Source organism: Bos mutus, chromosome 8, assembly GCF_027580195.1.
Source record: "Bos mutus isolate GX-2022 chromosome 8, NWIPB_WYAK_1.1, whole genome shotgun sequence".
Classification (NCBI taxonomy): Eukaryota; Metazoa; Chordata; class Mammalia; order Artiodactyla; family Bovidae; genus Bos; species Bos mutus.
Window position 1 is genome coordinate 65,785,373 of NC_091624.1, and position 27,698 is coordinate 65,813,070.

General features: G+C 37.8%; 1 protein-coding gene across 4 annotated transcripts in view; it reads right to left on the reverse strand.

Moving 5' to 3' along the window:
- SMC5 (structural maintenance of chromosomes 5) overlaps positions 1–27,698 on the reverse strand; it is a 117,934-nt gene that overhangs the window by 87,686 nt on the left and 2,550 nt on the right. For all 4 annotated transcript variants that reach the window (XM_070375775.1, XM_070375774.1, XM_070375773.1 and 1 more), the window contains exons 2-3: positions 24,011–24,152; positions 11,756–11,808 (exon numbers count right to left, since the gene is read on the reverse strand). In XM_070375775.1, coding sequence (XP_070231876.1) covers positions 11,756–11,808; positions 24,011–24,152 — 195 coding nt within the window. The remainder of the gene's footprint in view (positions 1–11,755; positions 11,809–24,010; positions 24,153–27,698) is intronic.

Consider the following 27,698-nt stretch of genomic DNA (forward strand, 5'->3'; position numbering starts at 1 on the left):
GGGTTGCCTCAAAACTTTAATTTGTATACACATATCTGCAAAGCACAATGAAACAAGGTATGCTTGTGTTTTTTAAATGGAGATATAATTCAGAAATCATAGAATCCACTATTTTAATGTGTACAATTAATGTTTTTTTTTTTAAAGATGATAAAATTTATGATTTTAGCCATTTTTAGGTGTCAGTTAAGGGTGTGTATCAACAGGGGTTAAGTACATTCACAAAGTTATGCAACCATCACCATCATCTAATTTCAGAATATTTTTATCACTCAAAAGAGCCCATACCTGTTTAACCAGTCACTCCTCATTCTTTCCTCCACTCAAACCCCAGCTACCACTAATCTGTTTTCTGTCCCATCTATTTACTTATCCTGGACATTTCATAGAAATGGAATCATGCAATATGCAATCTTCTGTGTCTAGTTTCCTCATCAGCCGTAATCTTTGCAAGGTTTACCCAAGTTACAGGCTCTATCAGTCCTTCAGTCCTTTGTATGGCTCAATCATGTGTTATGGTATGGATATATCATAATTTGTTTAGCCATTTTTCAGGCAATGGACATCTGAGTTATTTATAATTTTCATCATTAAAATTAGGAAACAGCTACATTATGCCAGTGAGCAATCATTCTCTAGAACAGTGACTGGACCAAAGAATACTTGTATTTAAATTTTAATAGATACTGCAGAATAGGATATAGTGCCTATACTCCCACAATGGTGCATGACAGGATTCTCTTTTCTATAACTTCATATGATTGAACTTTATTTTATATTTTTCTAAGCTGAGAGGAAAACAATCTTCATCTTGTTCTCCTTTGTAACTAGTGAGATGTCGTCTTTTTTTTGTATATATTTGTCATTTATATTACTTCGTATTAAACTTCTTTGCTTATTTCCTTATTAAGTTGTATATAATTTTTACTGACTTAATGAGATATTAAAATCTCAATCATTTTAAGACATGTACATATTATCTGTGCTGAAAATGTTTCTTCCCATCTGTCACTCATTTTTAACTATGGCGCCATTATTTTGGGCTGAATTTTTATGGAGCCTAAATTTCCTGTCTTTTTTTCTCTTCCAGGCAAGGTTTTACTGGGCTCATGCTGCAGCATGAGGGAGTGAAAACATGAGTCTGGTACCCATGCTCACTCCAAAAGAGGAGCTATTTGGGTCCAGGTAACAACAGGGGCAGATTATGTGGGTTGGGCAGGAGGTATAGCTTAGACAATCTGCCCGCCACCCTGCCCACCACCTTGGTGGTGCTGTATGCAAGAATCACACACAGTGCCCTGCTTTTGCTACTGGTACTTCTGTTGATTTATGGCTTTTTCTGTATCTCACTGTTCGTAACTGTACCAACTTCCATGCAGGCAATTATTTTCAGTCCTATCTTATAGTTTCTCTGTATTCTGTTGCTTTAGGGGATATTTGTCCATGTTCAAGTATTCTGAGAAATGGTCCCAGGTCCCAGCATATCTTAAGTGAAGACCAGCTATCCTCAGGCTACCTTTCCACATGGTTGGGCAGAGGCCAAGCAGTTCTGGGCATCAAAACAGCCTTCTCTTCCTTCGAGTTTCTTCTGTCTTCCTTTATATGGTTACTGGCTATCCTGTTTTACTGAGTAAGGTCTTTCCCTTTCCTGAGATTTAAAAAATATTCTACACCATTTTTCTATTCTTTTTAAACCCACATATTTTTAAAAGTCTAAAGACTTTTAAAATCAAGATTTTACTTATGTACAGGATTACCTGATAACAGTCTAAATTTATCTGTTTTAAACAACTAATAGCCAATTATTTCAACTCAGTTTGAGTAATTTATGTGGTAAGCCATGTCCAACAGACTCTTTGTGAACCCACGGACTGCAGCCTGCCAGGCTCCTATCTATGGAATTTTCCAGGCAAGAATACTGGAGTGGGTTGCCATTTCCTTCCTCAGGGGATCTTCCTAACTGAGGAATTGAGCCCGCATCTCTTTCATCTCCTGCCCTGGCAGGTGGATTCTGTACTACTCTGCCACTTGGGAAAGGAACCTGAAATGTCAGGTCCAGATATCAAGGTAAATTAGAAGTGGTCAAACAGGAGATGGCAAGAGTGAACATCAACATTTTAGGAATTAGTGAACTAAAGTGGACTGGAATGGGTGAATTTAACTGAGATGACCATTATATCTAGTACTGTGGATAAGAATCCCTTAGAATACATGGAGTAGCCATCATAGTCAACAAGAGTCCAAAATGCAGTACTTGGATGTGATCTCAAAAATGACAGAATGAGCTCTGTTCATTTCCAAGGCAAACCATTCAATATCACAGTAATCCAAATCTATGCCCCAACCAGTAATGCTGAAGAAGCTGAAGTTGAATGGTTCTATGAAGACCTACAAGACCTTCTAGAACTAACACCGAAAAAAGATTCCATTTTAGGGGACTGGAATGCAAAAGTAGGAAATTAAGAGATACCTGGAGTAACAGGCAAATTCAGCCTTGGAGTCCAAAATGTAGCAAGGCAAAGGCAACAGTTTTGCCAAGAGAACACACTGGTCACAGCAAATGCCCTCCTCTTCCAACAACACAAGAGAAGACTCTACACACGGACATCACCAGATGGTCAACACCAAAATCAGATTGATTATATTCTTTGCAGCCAAAGATGGAGAAGCACTGTACAGTCAGCAAAAATAAGACCGGGAGCTGACTGTGGCTCAGATCATGAACTCCTTATTGCCAGATTCAGACCTAAATTGAAGAAAGTAGGGAAAACCACTAGACCATTCAAGTTATGACCTAAATGAAATCCCTTACAATTATACAGTGGAAGCGACAAGTAAATTCAAGATTAGATCTGATAGAGGGCCTGAAGAACTATGGATGGAGGTTCGTGACATTGTACAGGAGAAAGTGATCAAGACCATTCCAAAGAAAAAGAAATGCAAAAAGGCAAAATGGTTGTCTGAGAAGGCTGAGAAAAGAGATGCTAAAGGCAAAGGAGAAAAGGAAAGATAATTCCATTTGAATGCAGAGTTCCAAAGAACAGCATGGAGAGATAAGAAAGCCTTCCTCAGTGAGCAATGCAAAGAAATAGAGGAAAAAATAGAACAGGAAAGACTAGAGATCTCTTCAAGAAAACTGGAGATACCAAGGGAACATTTCATGCAATGATGGGCTCGAAAAAGGACAGAAATGGTATGGACCTAACAGAAGCAGAAGATATTAAGAAGAGGTGGCAAGAAAACACAGAAGAACTGTACAAAAATATTCTTCATGACCCAGAAAAACATGATGGTGCGATCACAAACCTAGAGCCACACATCCTGGAATGTGAAGTCAAGCAGGCCTTAGAAAGCATCACTACGAACAAAGCTAGTGGAGGTGATGGAATTCCAGTTAAGCTATTTCAAATCCTAAAAGATGGTTCTGTTAAAAGTACTGCACTCAATATGCCAGCAAATTTGCAAAACTCAGCAGTGGCCACAGGACTGGAAAAGGTCAGTTTTCATTCCAATCCCAAAGGAAGGCAATGCCAAAGAATGCTCAAACTACCACACAATTGCACTCATCTCACACGCTAGCAAAGTAATGCTCAAAATTCTCCAAGCCAGGGTTCAACAATATGTGAACCATGAACTTGCAGATGTTCAAGCTGGATTTAGAAAAGGCAAAGGAACCAGAGATTAAATTGCCAACATCTGCTGGATCATCAAAAAAGTAAGAGAATTCTAGAACTTCTGCTTTATTGATTACGTCAAAGTCTTTGACTGTGTAGATCACAACAAATTGTGGAAAATTCTTGACTAGATGGGAATATTAGACCACCTTACCTGCCTCCTGAGAAATCTGTATGCAAGTCAAGAAGCAACAGTTAAAACCAGACATGAAACAACAGATTTGGTTCAAAATTGGGAAAGGAGTACGTCAGGGCTGTATATTGTCACGCTGCTTAAATTACATGCAGAGTTTATCCTGTGAAATGCCAGACTGGATGAAGCACAAGCTGGAATTAAGATTTCCAATAGAGGGATCAATAACCTCAAATACGTGGATGACACTTATGGCAGAAAGCGAAGAACTAAAAACCCTCTTGATGAAAGTGAAAAAGAACAGTGAAAAAGCTGTCTTAAAACTCAGCATTCAAAAAACTAAGATCATGGCATCTGGTCCCATCACTTCACGGCAAATAGAGGAGGAAACAATGGAAACATTGACAAACTTTATTTTATTGGGCTCCAAAATCACTGCAGATGGTAACTGGAGCCATGAAATTAAAAGATGCTTACTCCTTGGAAGAAAAGCTATGACCAACCTAGACAGCATATTAAAAAGCAGACATTACTTTGACAACAAAGGTCCATCTAGTCAAAGCTCTGGTTTTTCCATTAGCCATGTATGGATGTGAGAGCTGGACAACAAAAAAGGCTGAGTGCCAAAGAACTGATGCCTTTGAACTATGGTGCTGGAGAAGACTCCTGAGAGCCAACCAGTGAATCCTAAAGGGAATCAGTCCTGAATATTCATTGGAAGGGTGATGCTGAAGCTGAAACTCCAATCCTTTGGCCACCTGATGTGAAGAAGTGACTCACTGGAAAAGACCCTGATGCTGGGGAAGACTGAAGGCAGGAAGAGAAGGGGACGACAGAGGATGAGAGTTGGATGGCATCACCAACTCGACTAATGTGAGTTGAGCAAGCTCCAGGAGTTGCTGATGGACAGAGAAGCCTGGTGTACTGCATTCCATGGGGTTGCAAGAGTCAGACATGACTGAGCAACTGAACTTAACAAAAACCTGGGAGAGTGAAAGTCACTCAGCTGTGTCTGACTCTTTGTGACCCCATGGAGTATACAGTCTATGGAATTCTCCAGGCCAGGATACTGGAGTGGGGAGCCATTCCCTTCTCCAGGGGATCTTCCCAACCCAGGGGTCGAACCCAGGTCTCCCACACTGCAGACGAATTCTTTACCAGCTGAGGCACCTGAGAAGCCTGCAGTAATTTATACCCCATGCTTATATAGCCACCTTTATATACCTTTACATAGCCACCTTACATACCACCTCTCATAAATTAAACTCTTGTATGTGTTTAGAACTGCTACTATTTTCTTCCTTCTGTTCCTCTAATTTTTCTGTACTAATATCATACTATTAACAGCTTTATTAACTTGACAGCTACATGTAAAAAGTGAAATCCGAACATTCTCTAACACCACTCACAAAAATAGACTCAAAATGGATTAAAGACCCAAATGTAAGGCTGAATACTATAAAATAAAACTCTTCAGTTCAGTTCAGTTGCTCAGTCATGTCCGACTCTTTGCGACCCCATGAATCGCAGCACGCCAGGCCTCCCTGTCCATCACCAACTCCCGGAGTTCACTCAGACTCACGTCCATCGAGTCAATGATGCCATCCAGCCATCTCATCCTCTGTCGTCCCCTTCTCCTCCTGTCCCCAATCCCTCCCAGCATCAGAGTTTTTTTCCAGAAAAACATAGGCAGAACACCCTTTGACATAAACCACAGCATTATCTTTTGGAACTGATCTACAGTAATGAAAATAAAAGCAAAAATAAACAAATGGGACCTACTTAACTTGAAAGCTTTTGCACAGCAAAGGAAACTATAAACAAGACGAAAAGACAATCCTCAGAATGGGAGAAACTATTTGCAAATGAAGCAGCTGACAAGGGATTAACTTCCAAAATATATAAATGTTCATTCAGCTCAATATAAAAAACAACCCAATCAAACAGGCAGAAGACTTAGACATTTCTCTAAAGAAGACATATAGGTGATCTCAACAAACACATTTGAAAAGATGCTCAACATCACTAATTATTACAGAAAAGCAAATCAAAAGTATAATGAGGTATCATTTCACACTACTCAGAATGGCCATCATCAAAAAACTCTACAAACAATAAATGCTGGGGAGGTGTGGAGAAAAGGAAACACTCCTATACTGTTGGTGGGAATGCAAACTGGTACAGCCACTACAAAGAACAGTATGGAGATTCCCTAAGAAACTGAACACAGAATTACCATATGATTTACACTATTTAAAAGAGCCAAGAAATGGAAGCAACCTAAATGTCCATCAACAGAGAAATGGATAAAGAAGGTGTGGTATATATATATATATATATACAATGGAATATTATTCAGCCATTAAAAAGAATGAAATAATGCCATCTGCAGCAACATGAATAGACCTAGAAATGATCATACTAAGTGAAGTAACTCAGAGAAAAATAAATATCATATGGTAACACATATGGGTGGAATCTTAAAAAAAAAAAAAAAAGAAAAAAGTGATACAAATGAACTTATTTGCAAAACAGAAACAGACTCAGATTTCCAAAGCAGATTTGTGGTCACCAGGTGAGGGCATGTGGGGGAAAGGGATAAATTAGGAGTTTAGGATTAACATATACACACTACTATATATAAAATAGATAATCAACAGATTTCCTATTTGCACAGAAAACTACTCAATATTCTGCAATAACCTATATAGAAAAAGAATTTGAAAATGAATAGATATATGTATAACTGAATCACTTAGCTGTACAGTGATGGAACTGACACATCGTAAATCAACTGTACTCCTATGTACAATAAAAATTTAAAAAAGCTTTATTGTTCACTTTAACATCTGTTACACAAATGTCTTATTCATGATTGTGCTTTTTCAAAACTTCTTGGGTTTCTGGCACATTTATTCTTCCAGATGAACTTTATAATCAACTTATAAACTATTGAGACTCTCACTGGAATTTTATCAGATTTATGCATTAGTGTGGAAATGACTGACATGCTGATGATGATTGTAATTTTACATTTTTAGAACATAATAAGCTTCCCCATTTATTCAGGCCTTAGTTTTATATCCTTCAGTAAAATACCATTATATTTTAGTACGTTGAACATAATCTCTTAACTGTTTCCTTCCATGTGGGCCTCTTTCTCATCTCTACATAAATTTAAAAAATTTCCAACAATTTTTGAATAAAAAGAACATTTCTTTACATCCCATAAAATGACAGGGCTGTTAGGTATTTTTTAAGAGCTATTTCAGCTATGAAAATTCAATAACTTTCTATAAACATTCCAAAAAATGATCTAAAAATCATCTAAAGAATGCACATATTGTGCATATGTTTTTTATGTATAAAAAAACTAAGTATATACATGAAGAATATACTGCTTTCATCTTGGAGAGGAACTCTCATCCATCAGAAATTGCTGCCAAGAGCGGTAGACTTAGAATATCTAGGTTAAGGGAAAAGAATACTATAATGAATTATTGATTTCTGCCATAAGGGAGGGAATAGAAAATGGTGATATAAATGCCAAGTTTTTGCCATACATGAAATTGACCAAACTATTAACAAAGGTTGTTTCTAGAAGTGGAATTGTCAAGAGGGCCTTCATTTTCATCTTTTTACAACCCTAGATTAAGTTTTTTCTTTTTTCCTAACAATCAAGTATTTTGCTTTCAAAAATCAGAAAACAAACAAACAAACAAAACAAAACTTCCTGCTGGTCCAGTGGTTAAAAATCTGCCTTTTAATGCAGGGGATGCAGGTTTGATCCCTGGTCAGGGGACTAAGAACCCACATGTTGCAGAGCAACTAAGCCAGTGCACAACTAGGGAGCTGGAGCCACAAATAGAGAGACTGAGTATCACAGTTACTGAGTCTGCATGCTACAACTAGAAAGAAGCCTGCATGCCTTAACAATGATCCTGTGGGTACAACTGAGATACAGCCAAATAAATAAATATTTCTGAAAGATAAAAAAAGTGCTTAAGTTTGTAAAAATACTGCAACTTCTTAATGAATAGTGAATACTTAATAGTGGTATGGAGATACCATATGGTGGTATGAAATAATACTCCCGTATCTCCCATAAATTTCATTATTTCATTATCTCCCATAAATTCCTAATTTCTAATGAATTTTTCCAGAAAAAAAGTTCTTACAATTCAGGTTTTAAAAGATGCATTAAAGAAAAAAGAAAACTTACTTTTCTGGATGAAGTATTCCTTAAATATTATTTCTAATATTAATGTCATAATATAGTATTATACCACTGATGCTGAAGCTGAAGTTGAACAATTCTATTAAGATCTCTAAGACTTTCTAGAACTAACCAAAAAAAGATGCCCTTTTCATCATAGGTACTGGAATGCAAGAGTAGGAAGTCAAGAGATACCTAGAGTAACAGGCAAGCTTGGCCTTGGAGTACAACATGAAGCAGGGCAAAGGCTAACAGAGTTTTCTCAAGAGAACACACTGGACATAGCAAACAGCCTCTTACAACAACACAAGAGATGACCCCCACACACACACATCACCAAATGGTCAATACTGAAATACGACGGATTATATTCTTTGCAGTCAAAGATGGTGAAACTCTATACAGTCAGCAAAACCAAGACCTGGAGCTGTGGCTCAGATAATCAGCTCCTCATTGCAAAACTCAGGCTTAACTTGAAGAAAGTGGGGAAAACCACTAGGCCATTCAGGTATAACCTAATTCAAATCCCTTACAATCATACAGTAGAGGTGATGAATAGATTCAAGAGATTAGATCTGGTAGCCAGAGTTATGAAGAACTATGGACAGAGGTTCATAACCTTCTACAGGAGGCAGTGACCAAAACCACCCCAAAGGAAAAGAAATGCAAGAAGGCAAAATGATTGTGTAAGGAGGCTTTACACATAGCTAAGAAAAGAAAAAAAGCGAAAGGGAAAGACATACCCAACTGAATGCAGAGTTCCAGAAAATAGAAGAGATAAGAAGACCTTCTTAAATGAACAGTGCAAAGAAGTACAGGAAAACTTTTCAAGAAAACTGGAGATATCAGGGGAATATTTCACACAAGAATGAGCATGACAAAGGACCTAACAGAAGCAGAAAAGATTAAAAAGAGGTGGAAAGAATACACAGAAGAACTATACAAAAAAGGTCTTAATGATCCAGATAACCAAGATGGTGTGATCACTGACCTAGAGCTTGACATCCTAGAGTGAAGTCAAGTGGGCCTCAGGAAGCTTTACTACAAACAAGATTAGTGAAGGTGATGGAATTCCAGCTGAGCTATTCAAAATCCTAAAAGATGATGCTGTATAAGTGCTGCACTCAGTATGTCAGCAAAATTGGAAAACTCAGCAGTGGTCAGAGGACTGGAAAAGGTCAGTTTTCATTCCAATTCCAGAGAAGGGCAGTGTCAAAGAATCTACAAACTATTGTATAATTATGCACATTTTGCATACTAGTAAGGTTATACTGAAAATTCTTCAAGCTTGGCTTCAACAGTATATTAACTAAGAACTTCCAGATGGGTTTAGAGAAGGCAGAAGAAACAGAGATCAAATCGCCAACATTCACTGGATCATAGAGAAACCAAAGCAATTCCAGAAAAACATCTACTTCTGCTTCATTGACTATGGTAAAGCCTTTGAATGTGTGGATCAAAACAAACTGGAAATATCTTAAAGAGATGGGAATACCAGACCACCTTACCTGCCTCCTAAGAAACCTCTACGCTGGTCAAGAAGCAACCTTTAGAACCTTTAGAAACAGTCAGAACCTTTCATGGACTGGTTAAAACTTGTAAAATGAGTACCACAAGGCTGTATATTGTCAGAGATCAAATTGCCAACATCCGCTGGATCGTCAAAAAAGCAAGAGAGTTCCAGAAAAACATTGATTTCTGCTTTATTGATTATGCCAAAGCCTTTGACTGTGTGGAGCACAATAAACTCTAAAAAATTCTGAAAGAGATGGGAATACCAGAGCACCTGACCTGCCTCTTGAGAAGCCTATATGCAGGTCAGGAAGCAACAGTTAGAACTGGACATGGAACAACAGACTGGTTCCAAATAGGAAAAGGAGTACGTCAAGGCTGTATATTGTCACCCTGTTTATTTAACTTATATGCAGAGTACATCATGAGAAACGCAGGGCTGGAAGAAGCACAAGGTGGAATCAAGATTGCCGGGAGAAATATCAATAACCTCAGATATGCAGATGACACCACCCTTCTGGCAGAAAGTGAAGAGGAACTAAAAAGCCTCTTGATGAAAGTGAAAGTGGAGAGTGAAAAAGTTGGCTTAAAGCTCAACATTCAGAAAACGAAGATCATGGCATCCGGTCCCATCACTTCATGGGAAATAGATGGGGAAACAGTGGAAACAGTGGCAGACTATTTTTCTGGGCTCCAAAATAACTGAAGATGGTGACTGCAGCCATGAAATTAAAAGACGCTTACTCCTTGGAAGGAAAGTTATGACCAACCTAGATAGCATATTCAAAAGCAGAGACATTACTTTGCCAACAAAGGTCTGTCTAGTCAAGGCTACGGTTTTTCCTGTGGTCATGTATGGATGTGAGAGTTGGACTGTGAAGAAGGCTGAGCACCAAAGAATTGATGCTTTTGAACTGTGGTGTTGGAGAAGACTCTTGAGAGTCCCTTGGACTGCAAGGAGATCCAACCAGTCCATTCTAAAGGAGATCAGCCCTGGGTGTTCATTGGAAGGAATGATGCTAAAGCTGAAACTCCAGTACTCTGGCCACCTCAGGCGAAGAGCTGACTCATTGGAAAAGACTCTGATGCTGGGAGGGATTGGGGGCAGGAGGAGAAGGGGACGACAGAGGATGAGATGGCTAGATAGCATCACTGACTCGATGGACATGAGTTTGAGTGAACTCCGGGAGTTGGTGATGGACAGGGAGGCCTGGCGTGCTTCGATTCATGGGGTCGCAAAGAGTCAGACACGACTGAGCAACTGAACTGAACTGATAGAGTACATTATGAAAAATGCTGGGCTGGATGAATCACAAGCTTGAATCAAGACTGACAGGAGAAATATCAACAATCTCAGACATGCAGATGATATCATTCTAATGGCAGAAAGTGAAGAGAAACTAAAGAGCCTCTTGATGAGGATGAAAAAGTGAAAAAGTTGGCTTAAAACTCAACATTCAAAAAACTTAACATCATGGCATCCAGTCGCATCCCTTCATGACAAATAGAGAGGGGAAAAGTTGAAGCAGACTTTATTTTCTTGGGCTTCAAAATTACTGCAGACAGTAACTGCAGCCACAAAATTAAAAGACACTTGCTCCTTAGAAGGAAAGCTATGACAAACCTAGACGGCGTATTAAGAAGCAAAGATATCACTTTGCCGACAAAAGTCCTTATAGTCAAAGTTACGGTTTTTCCAGTAGTCGTGTATGAATGTGAGAGTTGGAAAATAAAGAAGGCTGAGCACTGAAGAACCGACGCCATAGAACTGTGGTGCTAGAGATGACTCTTGACATTCCCTTGGACAGCAAGGAGATCAAACTAGTCAATCTTAAAGGAAATCAACCCTGAATGTTCATTGGAAGAACTGATGCTGAAGCTCCCATACTTTGGCATTTGATGTAACAGCCAACTCATTGAAAAATACCCTGAGCTAGGAAAAACTGAAGACAAAAGGAGAAGGCGGTGTCAGAGGATGAGATGGTTAGATCATCAACTAATTAGACGTGAATCTGAGCAAACTCCAGGAGATAGTGAAGGACATCTGGGAAGCCTGGAGTGCTGCAGTCCATGGGGCTGCAAACAGTCAGATATGACTTAGCGACTGAACAACAACTGTAAACACTGTGTTATTACTCTTGACTAAAGTCATCAGGAATGCATGAACATAAACTAAGAAATTATGCAGAAAAAAGTGGTTTCAGTACTTTTAACACTTACAATTCAATTTCAACCATGCCTTTGGAACATCCTCTCTTCACAAAAAAGCCAACCTAAGATATAAAAAAAGACAAAGTGAGCTGTGTGGTGACATCCCCAGGTGAGATATAGCAAAAGTCATTATTATTTGTCAGATCAAGATTCTTTCAATAACTATTCTGTACATTCACTTACTTCACTTTCTAACTGTACCCTTTCCAGATTTAGGCTCCTCCACTGTTTCCACTCACAGATAATATTCTAAGCTACCAGTATTTTAATATTCTAAGAGTTATTGATCTTTCTATGCATTTAAGAGCCTCTTACAAACTTCATGACAAAGCTATTAACAGTAAGTAGTGCAGAGCAAAAATCTGAGGCCAAGTTATCGAGCTCCAGACTGAGTACTTCTATGGAGCTGCACAGATTAAATATTAATAATCACTCTAATAGCACCCATCCTGCTATTAATTAGTATACACCTATTACCAAGCACTTTTTAAATAATCCAATAAATATAGTAAATACGATTTAAGTGAGCACAATTTATATCATAAAATAGATGTATTTAAGCTACTTTCTATATGTACGTGAGTGTAAAGTATGAAAAAAGACCCTGGACCTAAAAAAATCAGATTGGATCTTGAATCAGGCTATAATTAAGTAATACTCAAAAAAGGTGGGAAATACACCTTGCAAATAATTGTTTTTTTAATAGTGGTAATGACAATGATGATGACAATTATAACCACAACAGTTAACATTTATTAAGCATTACTATGTTTATGTTCCAAGCACTTGATATACAATTTTCTCATTTAATACTCATGAGCAAATTTATGAGATATGTATTATATCCATTTTACAGATGATGAAACTGAGAACCAGAAAGATGAAAAAGAAAGTCTATTCCTGTAACAAGAAGGTACAGTTTAATGATCAAGAGTACAGGCTTCAACATAGACCATGTCTAGTTCAAATCTCAGCTCTGCCATATACAAGCTATTTCACCTTGACTGGGTTACTTAATGTCTCTGTTTCAGTTTTTTCATAAATAAGGAAAACAATGGCATTTTTTTAGGAGTGGGGCATCTGCTCATTAGGTTGTAATAACTGAAATACTTGTTACCAAATGGAAGAAATTAAAAAATTAGAAGGCAGTTAAAATAAAGTATTTGTACCAGTGGTGCAGAAATGCTTATACTAAATTTTTATATTGCATTTAAATAAAAATACAACATTAAAATTTTTTTGCTAAGAATTTGGACATCCCCTGAACATATCTGTGGATACACAAATGTCTGCAAGCTGTCATCTAAGAAAACTGCACTTCACAGCTTCCTTTAAAAAGCCTACCACTCAAGGGTAAGGACAGATGTATCTTCATGACAAAAATAAATAAGAAGGTTGGTGAAAATTGTTACAGCCCAATCCATTCTGACTAAGGCAGCCCTTGGAATACAATCCAGACCGTTACAGAGAGAGAATGATTTAATAAACAGTTTCTGACAATTTAAAAAACTACATATAGGGAATTCCCTGGCAGTCCAGTGGTTAGAATTGGCACTTTCACTGCCAAAGGCCTGCGTTAAGATTCCTGGTTGGGGAACTAAAATCCCACAAGCTGTGCAGTGTGGCCAAAAAAACAAACACAACATAATATTAATAAAAATCTGAGTATGTCCTTGGAAATTATCTACTCCAAACCCTGTTCTCTGAAATAAAAACTGAATTCCAGACAAGTAACTGGTTCAGGTTACAAAATTAATCATTAATAAATCAGTATCTTTTCTATCTCATAAATGCCTCTCTTATGGCATTAAAAATTTTGTTTTGAATAGGTTATTTATAATGTTAAGGGGTATAGAAATCAATCTTGTAACCTACATTAAATTTTGCTGTTGTTTATTCGCTACGTTGTGTCTGACTCTTTTGCAACACTATGGACTGTAGCCAGCCCGGCTCCTTCTGTTCATGAGATTCTCCAGGCAAGCATACTGGATTGGGTTGTCATTTTCTTCTACAGAAGATTTTTCTGACCCAGGGATTCAACCTGCATCCCCTGCGTTGGCAGGTAGATTCTTTATTATGGAGACACCATGTAAGCCGGCACATTAAATATTAAGCCTTGCTTAAAAACCTGTAATATCACTTTGATTATATTATAATATTTACAGTAGTTTAGAAAAATAAAACAATCATTTCAAGTTTTAAAAATATTTTGCAGTCAAGTAACTCAACTTTTAGACTTTCTTTTTAAAACATGTTTTCATGTGAAATATATACCAACAGTATATACAAACTTCATGAACTGTTTAGAAATAATAAAACAACCATATATCTACCAGTTTAAGGAACTGGTCACTAACGGTGTATCTGACATTCCTTAATTCATACTAATTGCATCCTTTTTCTCTCAACTAATGGGGAAGAAAGAGGGAAAGGAATAGTTAGGAGTTTGGGATCAACATGTACACACTGTTATATATTTTAAATAGATAACCAATAAGGTCCTACTGTATAGCACAGGGAACTCTACTCAATGTTATTTGGCAGCCTGGATGGGAGGGAAGTTTGGGGGAGAATGGATACATGTATATGCATGGCTGAGTATCTTTGCTGTCCAGCTGAAACTATCACAACATTGTTAATCGGCTATACTCCAATATAAAATAAAAAGTTTAAAAAAATGAAACAACAAATGTAATCTCTAAACTGATTTAATTAAATGGCAACCCACCCCAGTGTTCTTGCCTGGAGAATCCCAGGGACAGGGGAGCCTGGTGGGATGCCGTCTATGGGGTTGCACAGAGTCGGACATGACTGAAGCGACTTAGCAAGCAAGCAAGCAAACTGATAATTCCTTTACTTTTGTTTTTTACTGTATGAGACTCCAAATGTTTTTGACTGTTCTAGAAACAAACTCACATTACGGTGTATTTTTCCAAGATGGTATTTTTCCTTAAAATTATGTTTTTGATATTTAACCAGTGAGCCAAAGTTTGTTTCTACTGTCATATAATATTCAATTGTATTTGACTATTCCAGAATTCACTGCAAACAATACTTCTGTAAGTATTTCCATGATTTCACCTAGTATAAATGCACAAAAGCTGACTAGGGTACCTAGAAAGCAGAATTTTTGAGGCACTGGATATAAGCATTTACAGATATACTAGGTAATACCATAGCACTTTCCAAGGGGGTTGTACAAATTCATATTCCCACCAAGAATGCATCAGAGTTTCCACTGTTTTATATCCTTATAAGCACATGGCACCAATGGAATTCTGGTGGGTCTGACAGATATACCTTGCTAGGGCTAATGTGCATTTCTCTAATAACTAATGAAGTTGAGCATCTTTTCATGTCTGTAGGAATGTACTGGTTGTCTGGGTTGCCTCTTGACTGTGAGACATTAAAGCGGATCTTTTGCTCACATGTCTTATGAGTTGTCATTATTTTGCTTATTATATAGTCTGTATATCAATCTGTATATCAATTTGTGACTAGTCTTTTCTCTACAAGGTGTCTTTTAGATGAACAGAAGTTCCTTAGTTTTATTATAGTTGAAATTATCAACTTTTCCCTTTAGGTCTATACTTTAAGACATTTTCTTAACCCGAAGTCACAAAAATATTCTCTTCTACTACTGATGTCTTCTAAAAACTTCCTGGTCAATCACATTTAGATATTTAATCCACCTGGAACTAATTTTTGCTAAAGTATGAGGAAAGGACTCAATTTCATCTTTTCCTATACCAATACCCAGTTGTCTCAGTACCATTTTCCGTCTCTTCCTCACTCACCTACAATGTCAGTTCTGTCATAAATCAAGTTTTTACTAAGCTTTGTATCTTAGCTCTTTATTGTCACATCACACTAGTCTACCCTACATCAACACCACAATGTCTTAATTTACCAAATATTGTATCATCTTGATATCCAGTAGACAAGTTTTTCCACTTTATCCTATTTCTTTAGAAGGAGCTTAGCTATTTTTGGCCCTCTGTATTTTCATCCAAATTTTAGTACCAGCTTGTAATTTTTATAGACGGTAGCAGGATTCTGACTGGAATGACACTTAACATGACATGTATCAAACATTAACATTTTAAAATAAAAACTATAATCTCTGCATACATACCTTTTATGTGCGGCTATGTAACTTATACCTTTGTTGCTATAATATCCATTTTAATTGCATTTACTGTTCACTGTCAGTGAACACAGAAAATGCAACTCATTTCTGTTATACAACTTTTTTAGGGGGTTCTCAGTTCTTATTTCTAAACTGCTAATTATTTCTAAGTTTATTATTAATTCTAATCAATAGATATAACTCACAGAAAAGGTTTTGGAATCATTAGTAAGAATGAAAAAGGTCCTTGCCTTAGTCTGGGATTTTGTAACAAAAGTCCCACAGAGTGGGTGGCTTAAACATACATTTCTCAGATATCTGAAGGTTAGGATATGCAAGATCAATGCATTCACAGATTCAATGTCAGTGTTACACTATCTTACATCTCAGTTTAGTCGCTCAGTCATGTCTGACTCTGTGACACCATGCACTAGACCACACCAGGCTTCCCTGTCCATCACCAATTCCTGGAGTTTACTCACACTCATGCACACTGAGTCGGCAATGCCATCCAACCATCTCACCCTCTGTCATCCCCTTTTCCTCCAGCCTTCAATCTTTCCCACCATCAGGGTCTTTTCAAATGAGTCAGTTCTTCACATCAGGTGGCCAAAGTACTGAAGTTTCAGCTACAACATTAGTCCTTCCAATGAATATTCAGGACCGATGTCCCTTAGGATGGACTGGTTGGATCTTCTTGAAGTCCAAGGGACTCTCAAGACTCTTCTCCAACACCACAATTCAAAGGCATCAATTTTGGGGCGCCTAGCTTTCTTTATATTCCAACTCTCATATACATACTTGCCTACTGGAAAAACCATAGTTTTGACTATGACTAGATCAACCTTTGTCAGCAAAGTAATATCTCTGCTTTATAATATGCTGACTAGGTTGGTCATAGCTTTTCTTTCAAAGAGCAAGTGTCTTTTGATTGCATGGCTGCAGGAATATAAAGTCAAGTGGGCCTTAGGAAGTATCACTATGAACAAAGCTAGCAGAGGTGATGGAATTCCAGTTGAGCTATTTCAAATCCTGAAAGATGATGCTGTGTAAGTGCTGCACTCAATATGCCAGCAAATTTGGAAAACTCAGCCACAGGACTGGAAAACTGAAAAGGCTACTTTTCATTCCAATCCCAAAGAAAGGCAATGCCAAAGAATGCTCAAATTACCGCACAATTGCACTCATTTCACACGCTAGTAATGCTCAAAATTCTCCAAGCCAGGCTTCAACAATACGTGAACCATGAACTTCTAGATATTCAAGCTGGTTTTAGAAAAGGCAGAGGAACCAGAGACCAAATTGCCAACATCCACTGGATGATCGAAAAAGCAAGAGAGTTCCAGGAAAACATCTATTTCTGCTTTATTGACTATGCCAAAGCCTTTGACTGTGTGGGGCACAATAAACTCTGAAAAATTCTGAAGGAGATGGGGATACCAGACCACCTGACCTGCCTCTTGGGAAACCTGTATGCAGGTCAGGAAGCAACAGTTAGAACTGGACATGGAACAACAGACTGGTTCCAAATAGGAAAAGGAGTATGTCAAGGCTGTATATTGTCACCCTGCTTATTTAACTTATATGCAGAGTAGTATATCATGAGAAATGCTGGGCTGGAGGAAGCACAAGCCAGAATCAAGATTGCTGGGAGAAATATCAATAACCTCAGATATGCAGATGATACCACCCTTATGGCAGGAAGTGAAGAACTAAAGAGCCTCTTGATGAAAGTGAAAGAGGAGAGTGAAAAAGCTGGCTTAAAACTCAACATTCAGAAAACTAAGATCATGACATCCGGTCCCAGCACTTCATGGCAAAAAGATGGGCAAACAGTGGAAACAGTGGCTGACTTTATTTTGGGGGGGCTCCAAAATCACTGCAGAAGGTGACTGCAGCCATGAAAATAAAAGACACTTATTCCTTGGAAGGAAAGTTATGACCAACCTAGATAGCATATTCAAAAGCACAGACATTACTTTGCCAACAAAGGTCCATCTAGTCAAGGATATGGTTTTTCCAGTAGTCATGTACAGATGTGAGAGTTGGACTATAAAGAAAGCTAAGCACTAAAGAATTGATACTTTTGAACTGTGGTGTTGGAGAAGACTCTTGAGAGCCTCTAGGATCACAAAGAGATCCAAGCAGTCCATGCTAAAGGAGATCAGTCCTGGGTGTTCACTGGAAGGACTGATGTTAAAGCTGAAACTCTAATACTTTGACCACCTGATGCGAAGAGCTGACTCATTTGAAAAGACCCTGATGCTGGGAAAGACCGAGGGCAGGACGAGAAGGGGATGACAAGGATGAGATGGTTGGATGGCATCACCAATTCAGTGGACATAGGTTTGGGTAAACTCCGGCAGTTGGTGATGGACAGGGAGGCCTGGCTTGCTGCAATTCATGGGGTAGCAAAGAGTCAGACACAACTGAGTGACTGAACTGAACTGACTCACCATTTGCAGTGATTTTGGAGCCACCCAAAATAAAGTCTCTCACTGTTTCCATTGTTTCCCCGTCTATCTGCCATGACGTGACTGGACCAGATGTCATGATGTTAGTTTCCTGAATGTTGAGTTTTAAGTCAAGTTTTTCACTTTCCTCTTTCACTTTCATCAGGAGGCTCTTTAGTTCTTCTTCACTTTCTGCCGTAAGGGTGGTATCATCTGCATATATGAGGTTACTGATATTTCTCCCAGCAACCTTGATTCCAGTTTGTGCTTCATACAGTCCAGCATTTCACATGATAAACTCTGCATGTAAGTCAAATAAGCAGGGTGACAATATACAGCCTTGATATGTTTCTTTTCTGATTTGGCACCAGTCTATTGTTCTGTGTCCAGTTCTCACTGTTGCTTCTTGACCTGCACACAGTTTTCTCAGGAGGCAGGTAAGGTGGTCTGGTGTTCCCATCTCTTGAAGAATTTTCCATAGTTTGTTGTGATTCCACACAGTCAAAGGCTTTGGCATAGTCAATAAAGCAGAAACAGATGTTTTTCTGAAACTCTTTGCTTTTCTGATGATCCAGCAGATGTTGTCAATTTGATCTCTGGTTCCTCTGCCTTTTCTAAATCCAGTTTGTGCATATGGAAGTTCACAATTCATGGACTATTGAAGCCTGGCTTGGAGAATTTTGAGCATTACTTTGCTAGCATGTGAGATGAGTGCAATTGTGCGATAGTTTAAACATTCTTTGGCATTGCCTTTCTTTGGGACTGGAATGAAAACCGACCTTTTGTAGTCCTGTGGCCACTGCTGAATTTTCCAAATTTGCTGACATAATGAGTGCAGCACTTTCATAGCATCATCTTTTAGGATTTGAAATAGCTCAACTGAAGCTCCACTACCTCCACTAGCTTTGTCATAGTGATGCTTCCCCTAAGGCCCACTTGACTTCGCATTCCAAGACGTCTGGCTCCAGGTGAGTGAGCACACCATCATGATTATCTGAGTCGTGAAGATCTGTTTTGTACAGTTGTTCTGTATATTCTTGCCACCTCTTACTAATATCTTCTGCTTCTGTTAGGTCCATACCATTTCTGTCCTTTATTGTGCCCATCTTTGCATAAAATGTTCCCTTGGTATCTTTAATTTTCTTGAAGAGATCTCTAGTCTTTCCCATTCTATTGTTTTCCTCTATTTCTTTGCACTGATCATTGAGGAAGGCTTTCTAATCTTTCCTTGCTGTTCTTTGGAACTCTGCATTCAAATGGAATTATCTTTCCTTTTCTCCTTTGCCTTTCATTTCTCTTCTCAGCTCTTTGTAAGGCCTCCTCAAACAACCATTTTGCCTTTTTGCATTTCTTTTTCTTTGGGATGGTCTTGATCACTGCCTCCTGTACAATTTCACGAACCTCAGTCCATAGTTCTTCAGGCACTCTGTCTATCAGATCTAGTCCCTTAAATCTATTTCTCATTGCCACTGTATAGTCGTAAGGGATTTGATTTAGGTCATACCTGAGTGGTCTAGTGGTTTTCCCTACTTTTTTCAATTTAAGTATGAACTTGGCAATATTTATTTTCATGATCTGTGCCACAGTCAGCTCCTGGTCTTGTTTTTGCTGACTGTAAAGAGCTTCTCCATCTTTGGTTCCAAAGAATACAAGCGGTCTGATATCGGTACTGACCATCTGGTGACGTCCATGTGTAGAGTCTTCTCTTGTGTTGTTGGAAGAGAGCATATGCTATGACCAGTGCGTTCTCTTGGCAAAACTGTTAGCCTTTGCCTTGCTACGTTCTATACTCCAAGGCCAAATTTGCCTGTTACTCTAGCTATTTCTTGACTTCCTACTTTTGCTTTCCAGTCCCCTAAAATGAAAAGGATTCTTTTTTGGGTGTTAGTTCTAGAAGGTTTTGGAGGTCTTCATAGAACCATTCAACTTCAGCTTCTTCAGCACTACCAGTCGGGGCACAGACTTGGATTACTGTGATACTGAATGGTTTGCCTTGGAAAAAAACAGAGATCATTTGTCGTTTCTGAGATTGCATCCAAGTACTGCATTTCAGACTCTTTTGTTGACTATGATGGCTACTCCATGTCTTCTATGGGATTCTTGCCCAAAGTACTAGAATATAATGGTCATCTGAGTTAAATTCACCCATTCCAGTCCATTTTAGTTCACTGATTCCTAAAACGTCAATGTTCACTCTTGCCTTATCCTGTTCGGTCACTTCCAATTTGCCTTGATTCATGGACCTAACATTCCAGGTTCCTATGCAATATTGCTCTTTACAGCATCGGATTTTACTTCCCTTACCAGTCACATCCACAACTGAGTGTTGTTGCTTTGGCTCCATCTCTTCATTCTTTCTGGAGCTGTTTCTCCACTGATCTCCCATAGCATACTGGGCACCTACCGACCTGGGGAGTTCATCTTTCAGTGTCCTATCTTTTTCCCTTTTCATACTGTTCATGGGGTTCTCAAGGAAAGACTACTGGAGTGTTTTGCCATTCCCTTCTCCACTGGACCGCGTTTTGTCAGAACTCTCCACCATGACCCGTCTGTCTTTGGTGGCCATACATGGCATGACTCATAGTTTCACTGAGTTAGACAAGGCTGTGGTCCATGTGAGCAGATTGGTTAGTTTTTTGTGATTATGGTTTTCTGTCTGTCTGCCCCATAATGGAGAAGGATAAGAGGCTTATGGAAGCTTCCTGATGGGAGAGACTGACTGAGGGAGAAACTGGGTCTTGTTCTGAAGGGTCGGGCCATGCTCAGTAAATCTTTAATCCAATTTTCTGTTGATAGGTGATTTAGCCCTATTAAATTTGCATATTAATCCATTGGGAGGCTTAGCCAGAATTTCTTTATGGTTTTTAAGCAGACATTCTTACAATCTGTGATTCAGAGTTTTCTTTCTTTTCAACACATATCTTTTCTCTTCTACCTAGAACTTCCAATACAATGTTCAATAGTAATGACAGTAGGTAACCTTGACATGTACATTTTCACAGATATCTCCTGAAATTAAGAAACGTCCATTCTATTCCTAGTTTGCTAAGAGTTTTTAATCATAAATTACTGTGGAATTTAACTGAATGCTTTTTAGCTGTTGAGAAATTATTGAGTTCTACTTCTTTAAAATATGGTGTATCATGTTAATTTTTTCCTAATAATCAATCTCTCATTTCTTGAATAACTTCGATTTGGTCACAATGCATTATATATTATTAAATTCAACATGCTAAAGTTCCTTTTTTGTGTGTGACTTTTGCCTCCAGATTCATGCGTGAAAGGGGCTTGTTATTTTCTCATGCTATCCTTGATTGATTTGGGTAACTAAAGTCACATTTTCCTGTGTAAACAGCAACTTTTGCTGTTAGGACTAATCCACATTTTGTTTTTGTCTGGTGTTCTCTATGAGAAAAAACTTACCAGCTAATTTATCTTCTCTACTTAGAGTTAGTTTTGATAATTTAAATAGCTGTAGAAATATATACGGGGCTTCCCCGGTGGCTCAGACGGAAATATATACAATCACAACTTTTAAAATATTTTATGCTTTAGTGGAATGATTCTCATAATATTCTTACATTATGAATATATAAACCTCTGCTGCATTCTTGTAATGCCCTGGTGGCAGTCATAATTATTGTGAAATGTATTGTGCATGGATTTCCACTCTTTTTATGTTTTCTAATGATGTCCTTTTTCACATTTCTGTTTCTTTTCTCTTTCTCCTTTCTCAAGACTCCTTCTGGATTGTTTGGGCAGTGGTTATTTTTCCTCTACTTCGCTCCTCCTACTTTAATCTTTCCTGTTTGGAAGTTACATATTTTGACTTTTTTTAAACTGGTTTACTCTACAAACTTTAACATGCATATTTAACTTAATAAACTCTTAAGCTAATAATTATCTTAACTTTCTCCCAACAATACAGAGAATACTTTAACTTTGATCACAGCTTTGACAACATTTAGTTGTATCTTCTTTGATTTAAAAAATTGACACATCAGTATTATTTTATACAGTTTACACATAACTTTACTACATGTTTAGTATTTAGTAGGCTTCACTGGTGAGATGGTGAAGAATCTGCCTGCAATGTGGGAGGCCTGGGTTCGATCCCTGGGTTGGGAAGTTCTCCTGGAGAAGGGAATGGCAACCTACTCCAGTATTCTTGACTGCAGAATTCCATGGACATAGGAGCCTGGTGGGCTACAGTCCACAGGATTGCAAAGAGTTGGACACAACTGAGCAACTAACACTTACTATGTGTTTACCATTTCATTGCTCACATCTTTTTACCTCTCAGACTTTCTTCTGAGATAATTAAAGTCTGAGATAATTTTCCTTCTTCCTAATTAAACACTTTCAAAGTTCCTTTATGAGGATCTCAGACTGTTCTCTCAACCCTGTCACATTCTGTGACCATATGACTCCCATGTTTGGTATTCTAAAATTTACTATAATGTGTCTATTTGTGTATTTCTTTCTTTTACGCCATCTGGAATATATTTAGGTGCAATGGATCTGAGGATTCAAGTTTTTCAACATTTCTGGAAAATTCTTAGTCATTCTTTCTTCGAATATTGCCTCTTCCTTAGTCCATTATTTTCCTTCAACTATCAGGTCTCAATCTTGATTTCATTACTTTTTATTTTTTCGCTTTAGCTCTATTAATTCATGTTTAGAAAAACTGTCAAGTATTTTGGTTCACATATTCTCAATTATGTCTGCTTTGTTTTACCTGTCCATCAAGTTTCTCTCCCATGTATTTTTATTTATATTCTCAATGATTCTTTTTTCAAATTTACCTTATCTTTTTGTTACTTCTTTGCAACCTTCTTTCAGTTCCTAAATAAACTAAATATTCCTAGTTTACATTCTATATATACAAGCTCTATAGGTCAGATTGTATAGCCTGTAGTTTTTATTAGCTCTCATTTTTAGTGGTTCATTTCCTCCTATGCTTTGTGATTTTTGGGGTATGGACTCATGAATTTCTCAGAACTTTAGATTTCTTTTGAGGACTGTATTGAAGACATTTTCCTTCAGAGGATTTCATTTGCTTCTGCCAGAGATATTATTAAGGGAGGACACTTTAAACTAAAATTACAATGTATGTGTTGAGGCTTGTTTGAAAGATTTTTTTTCTTTTTCCTTCTACTACTGTATTCAGAGATAACAATGAGTTAAGTAGCCCCACTTCGCAATTTTTTGTTTTTCCTGCTACACACAGTACTCATAGTTTTATCTTCTAACTCTTCTACACCCTCAGGACCCCCAATCCTATGCAACGAATTCAAAGCCAGGTTTCAGGGCACAAGGTAAGCAAATAACCCTGGGAAAACAATGTCAGAGCTTGCAGAAATCTTCGGATCCAAATTACTTTATTTGTGCCCTTTGGAAACTTACTTCTCCTTTTCACAAGTCCATCAATACATTTAAACAGCTGTATCTTACACTATTTCTAAGGCTGAAGGTGTTACACACTTGGAGAATTCTCTAGATATATAGCAAACTACTTCTGGAAATGGAGATCTTCCCTCAGTGTCTCTACCTGCCAATTTCATCATTTATATTCAAGCACAACACATTTGCCATACCCAAGAATTAAGATGTAGAAATTGATTTGTTACCAAAAGCGATTCATGGTTTTGAATTTTGTTAAAAGTACCTATGTTAACTTACCTTATCTGCCCGTCCCATGAAAGCAGGTTTGCCTGCTAATCCAAGGCAAATGGCACACACGATGCTGGACTTCCCTGTTCCATTAGCTCCGATAATCATATTCAAGTGGGGCCCAGGAGATACTTCACAGACATCGTATGTCCTAAATTATAAAGAGGTGAGATTACTAAGTAGAGACAAGAAGTGAAGAATATTTTCCTACTAAAGCACTTTTTCTTGTTTTACCCTTATCACTAACTATAGGTTTCCTCAAATTCTTTAAAAACCAACTAACCTTATAAATATTAATGTAACATTACTTTATAGGTTGTTAATAACTTAGAGGGAAAAAAATCTGTCAGTGAGAGAAATGAAAAAGTGACAAAGTATATCTAAAATTAGAACATTCATGGGAAAATAAAACTTCACGTAATTTTTCTCAAATATTAAGTCTGCTAAATAGAGCAAAGTTTGATATAATTTATTCTTCAGTAATTCTAATACATGAGAAAGTCCATCAAAGCTACTGTACAAATGATTTTTAAATAAATTACATGTAAGTGAAGTGACAGTTCATTCTAAATTTGTGTATTTTACATTTATATTTCTCTTGAATTAAAATGCTTACTAGAAACTTATCATAGTCAACCGAATTACTTTTATTATAATTAGAAAACTGAAGATGTATCAACTCAATAGTTTAATTTATTAACTTTTTAAAATAACATGAATTGCCTTTAATATACTGCCAGACATTCACCAAAGGATCTATTTCTAGTACAAATTAAATTTTATTCCTATGGGAGGAAACAAGAGTGCATCATCACCATGCACGTCCGTAACTTTCCCTCATACTAGAAAGCAGCATGCTGTCCTGCTCTCTACCTGCAACAGGAGCATCTAATCCATATTAGTCTTCAGGGACAGCTATGGCAAGATGCGAAGGAAACTGACTCAGTATCTTTGTACTATGTCCTTGAATATCTGGAACTGGACCCCATAAGTAATGTCCCGTGCCCACAGTTTCAGTTGGCTACCAACTAATTCCCCAAGAGTAAAAGCTTAGCCTATTACTAACTTCCTAGGTATTCAAATAATTTTACCAAGCACACTTCAACTTTAATACTCCAAGAAATTAATCATTCTGAAATTCCAAGTTGTAATAAAATAAATACAGGTGGTAAAGAAAAGTATTTTCTGGCAGGTTTCCAACCCCACTTCTCTGCAGAGCATCCATCTATCTTTTCAGAAGCTTTATTCTAGTAACAGCAGAGTCTTGAAACAACCCTTTACAACAGTTAAAATAAAACTACTACTACTAAGTCGCTTCAGTCGTGTCCGACTCTGTGCAACCCCACAGACAGCAGCCCACCAGGTTCCCCCGCCCCTGGGAGTTTGGGAATTTCAGACATCTGGAAAATTATCTGACTTGGAGCTTCTTAATCAACACATGCAGCTCCATTCTTTTAATATTTGAATTTCCTGCTGTAAAATGTCTTACTAAAATAGTGATGCAACTGGTATTTAAGCAAACAAATAGAGCAGAAAAAAGCATGAAAACTTCTGACCTATATTGTTACACACAAATACTATAAACACGAAAAGCTGCCAAAACTAAATAAAGCCTCCGCATTTAAAAAAGAAAAAAAAAAACCATTCTGATTCTACAATATGTTTATTGGAAATTCCCTTTTGTGAGTTCCCTTTTCTCTGACCTCCCTCTGAAAAAGCTAATTTCAGAGGCCACCCTCTTCTGAGTTTACATACTTTATCTAGTACCTCATATATTCTCCATGGCCTCAGGTAACATCTATATACTGAAAGTCAGTTCAGATGACCTACAGATTCAATTCCCACCTCAAGAACTCTATTTGGATGTCCCACAATGGTCACTTCAAACTTAACATATTCAAAACTATTACACTGGTGCAAAAGTAACTGTGGTTTTGCACTGCTGAACTTTGCTGTTTGATATTGGAATAGATTTTCAAATAAATGTGGTTATGTTATACATCATTTTAATGTACATTTTTGGCTTTTTTTTTTTGCTAATGACTTATTACTCGCTGTGTATTTTATATTTATTTTAGGCTAGGGAAATGATGTTAGACAAAATGCAAATTCGAGCAGTTTTCTTATTCGAGTTCAAAATGGGTTGTAAGGCAGCAGAGGTAACTCACAACATCAACCACGCATTTGGCCCAGGAAGTGCTAATGAAACTGCACTGGCTCAAGAAGTTTTGCAAAGGAGACGAGAGCCTTGAAGATGAGCAGCACAGTGGCCGGCAACTGGAAGTTGACAACAACCAACTGAGAGGATCATCAATGCTGAACCTCTTACAACTACACCAAAAGTTGTCCAAGAACTCAATGTCAATCCTTCTATGGTCATTCGGCATTTGAAGCAAACTGGAAAGGTGGAAAAGCTCGATAAGTGGGTACCTCATGAATCGACCAAGAAAAAAAAAATCGTTGTTTTGAAGTGTCATCTTCTCTTATTGTATGCAACAACAAACCATGTGACGAAAAGTGGATTTTATATGACAACCGGTGATAACCTCCTCAGTGGTTGGACCACGAAGAAACTCCAAAGCACTTTCCAAAGCCAAACTTGCACCAAAAAAAGGTCATGGTCACTCTTTTGGTGGCCTGCTGCCCATCTGATATACTCCAGCTTTCTGAATCCTGGTGAAAAAAAACCATTACATCTGAGAAGCACGCTCAGCAAATCGATGAGATGCACAGAAACTGCAATGCCTGCAGCCAGCACTGGCCAACAGAATGCGCCCAATTCATCTCCATAATAATGCCTGACCATACATCACAAAACCAACTCTTCAAAAGTTGAAAGAATTGGGCTACGAAGTTTTGCCTCAACGGCCATATACCTATCACCAACCAATTACCACTTTTTCAAGCATCTCAACAACGGTTTGCATGCAAATCACTTTCACAACCAGCATGAGACAGAAAATGCTTTCAGAGAGTTCATCAAATCCTGAAGGACGGATTTTTATGCTACAAGAATAAACAAACTTATTTCTTGTTGGCAAAAATGTGTTGATTGTAATGGTTGCTATTTTGATCAATAAAGATGTGTTTGAGCCTAGTTATAATAATTTAAAATTCACAGTCTGAAACCAGAATTACTTTTTCATAAGCCTTAAAAAAAATCTAAAACCACTCTTGTAGTCTCTTAGTGAAGGATATCATTATTCATTCCTCTGCCCACAGCAGAAACCTAGGTATCATCTTTGATTCTCTTCATCTCCTCCACCTCTGTTCACACTACCCACCCACTCATCACTCCATTTATCACCAAATAATGTTGGTAAACAAGAAAATCTGACATACCTTGCTGTTAAAAAAAGAAACAAATAGGACCCTTCATAATTTAGGTCTAAATCTTTTTCTACTTTCTATCTCCTTCCCCTATTCTCTAATTAGACCTCTAAAGTTTACCTATAAGGAATTTCTTTCAGTTTCTTGACTATCTTATGCTTCCTTCCTTCTCAAAGCCTTTGCATATGCTATTACTTCTGCCTAGAAATCTCTTCCCTCCACTCTCAATCTCAACGGACTTGGTGAACTCTCAGGAATCTTTCCCTTGACTACTCTCTTCCAAGCCTTTTCAGTTCTCTAGGCCTACTCTTCCTATGCATTCCTAAAACTCAAAGTCCTCTCATAAAAATAAACAAAGTCTTACTTA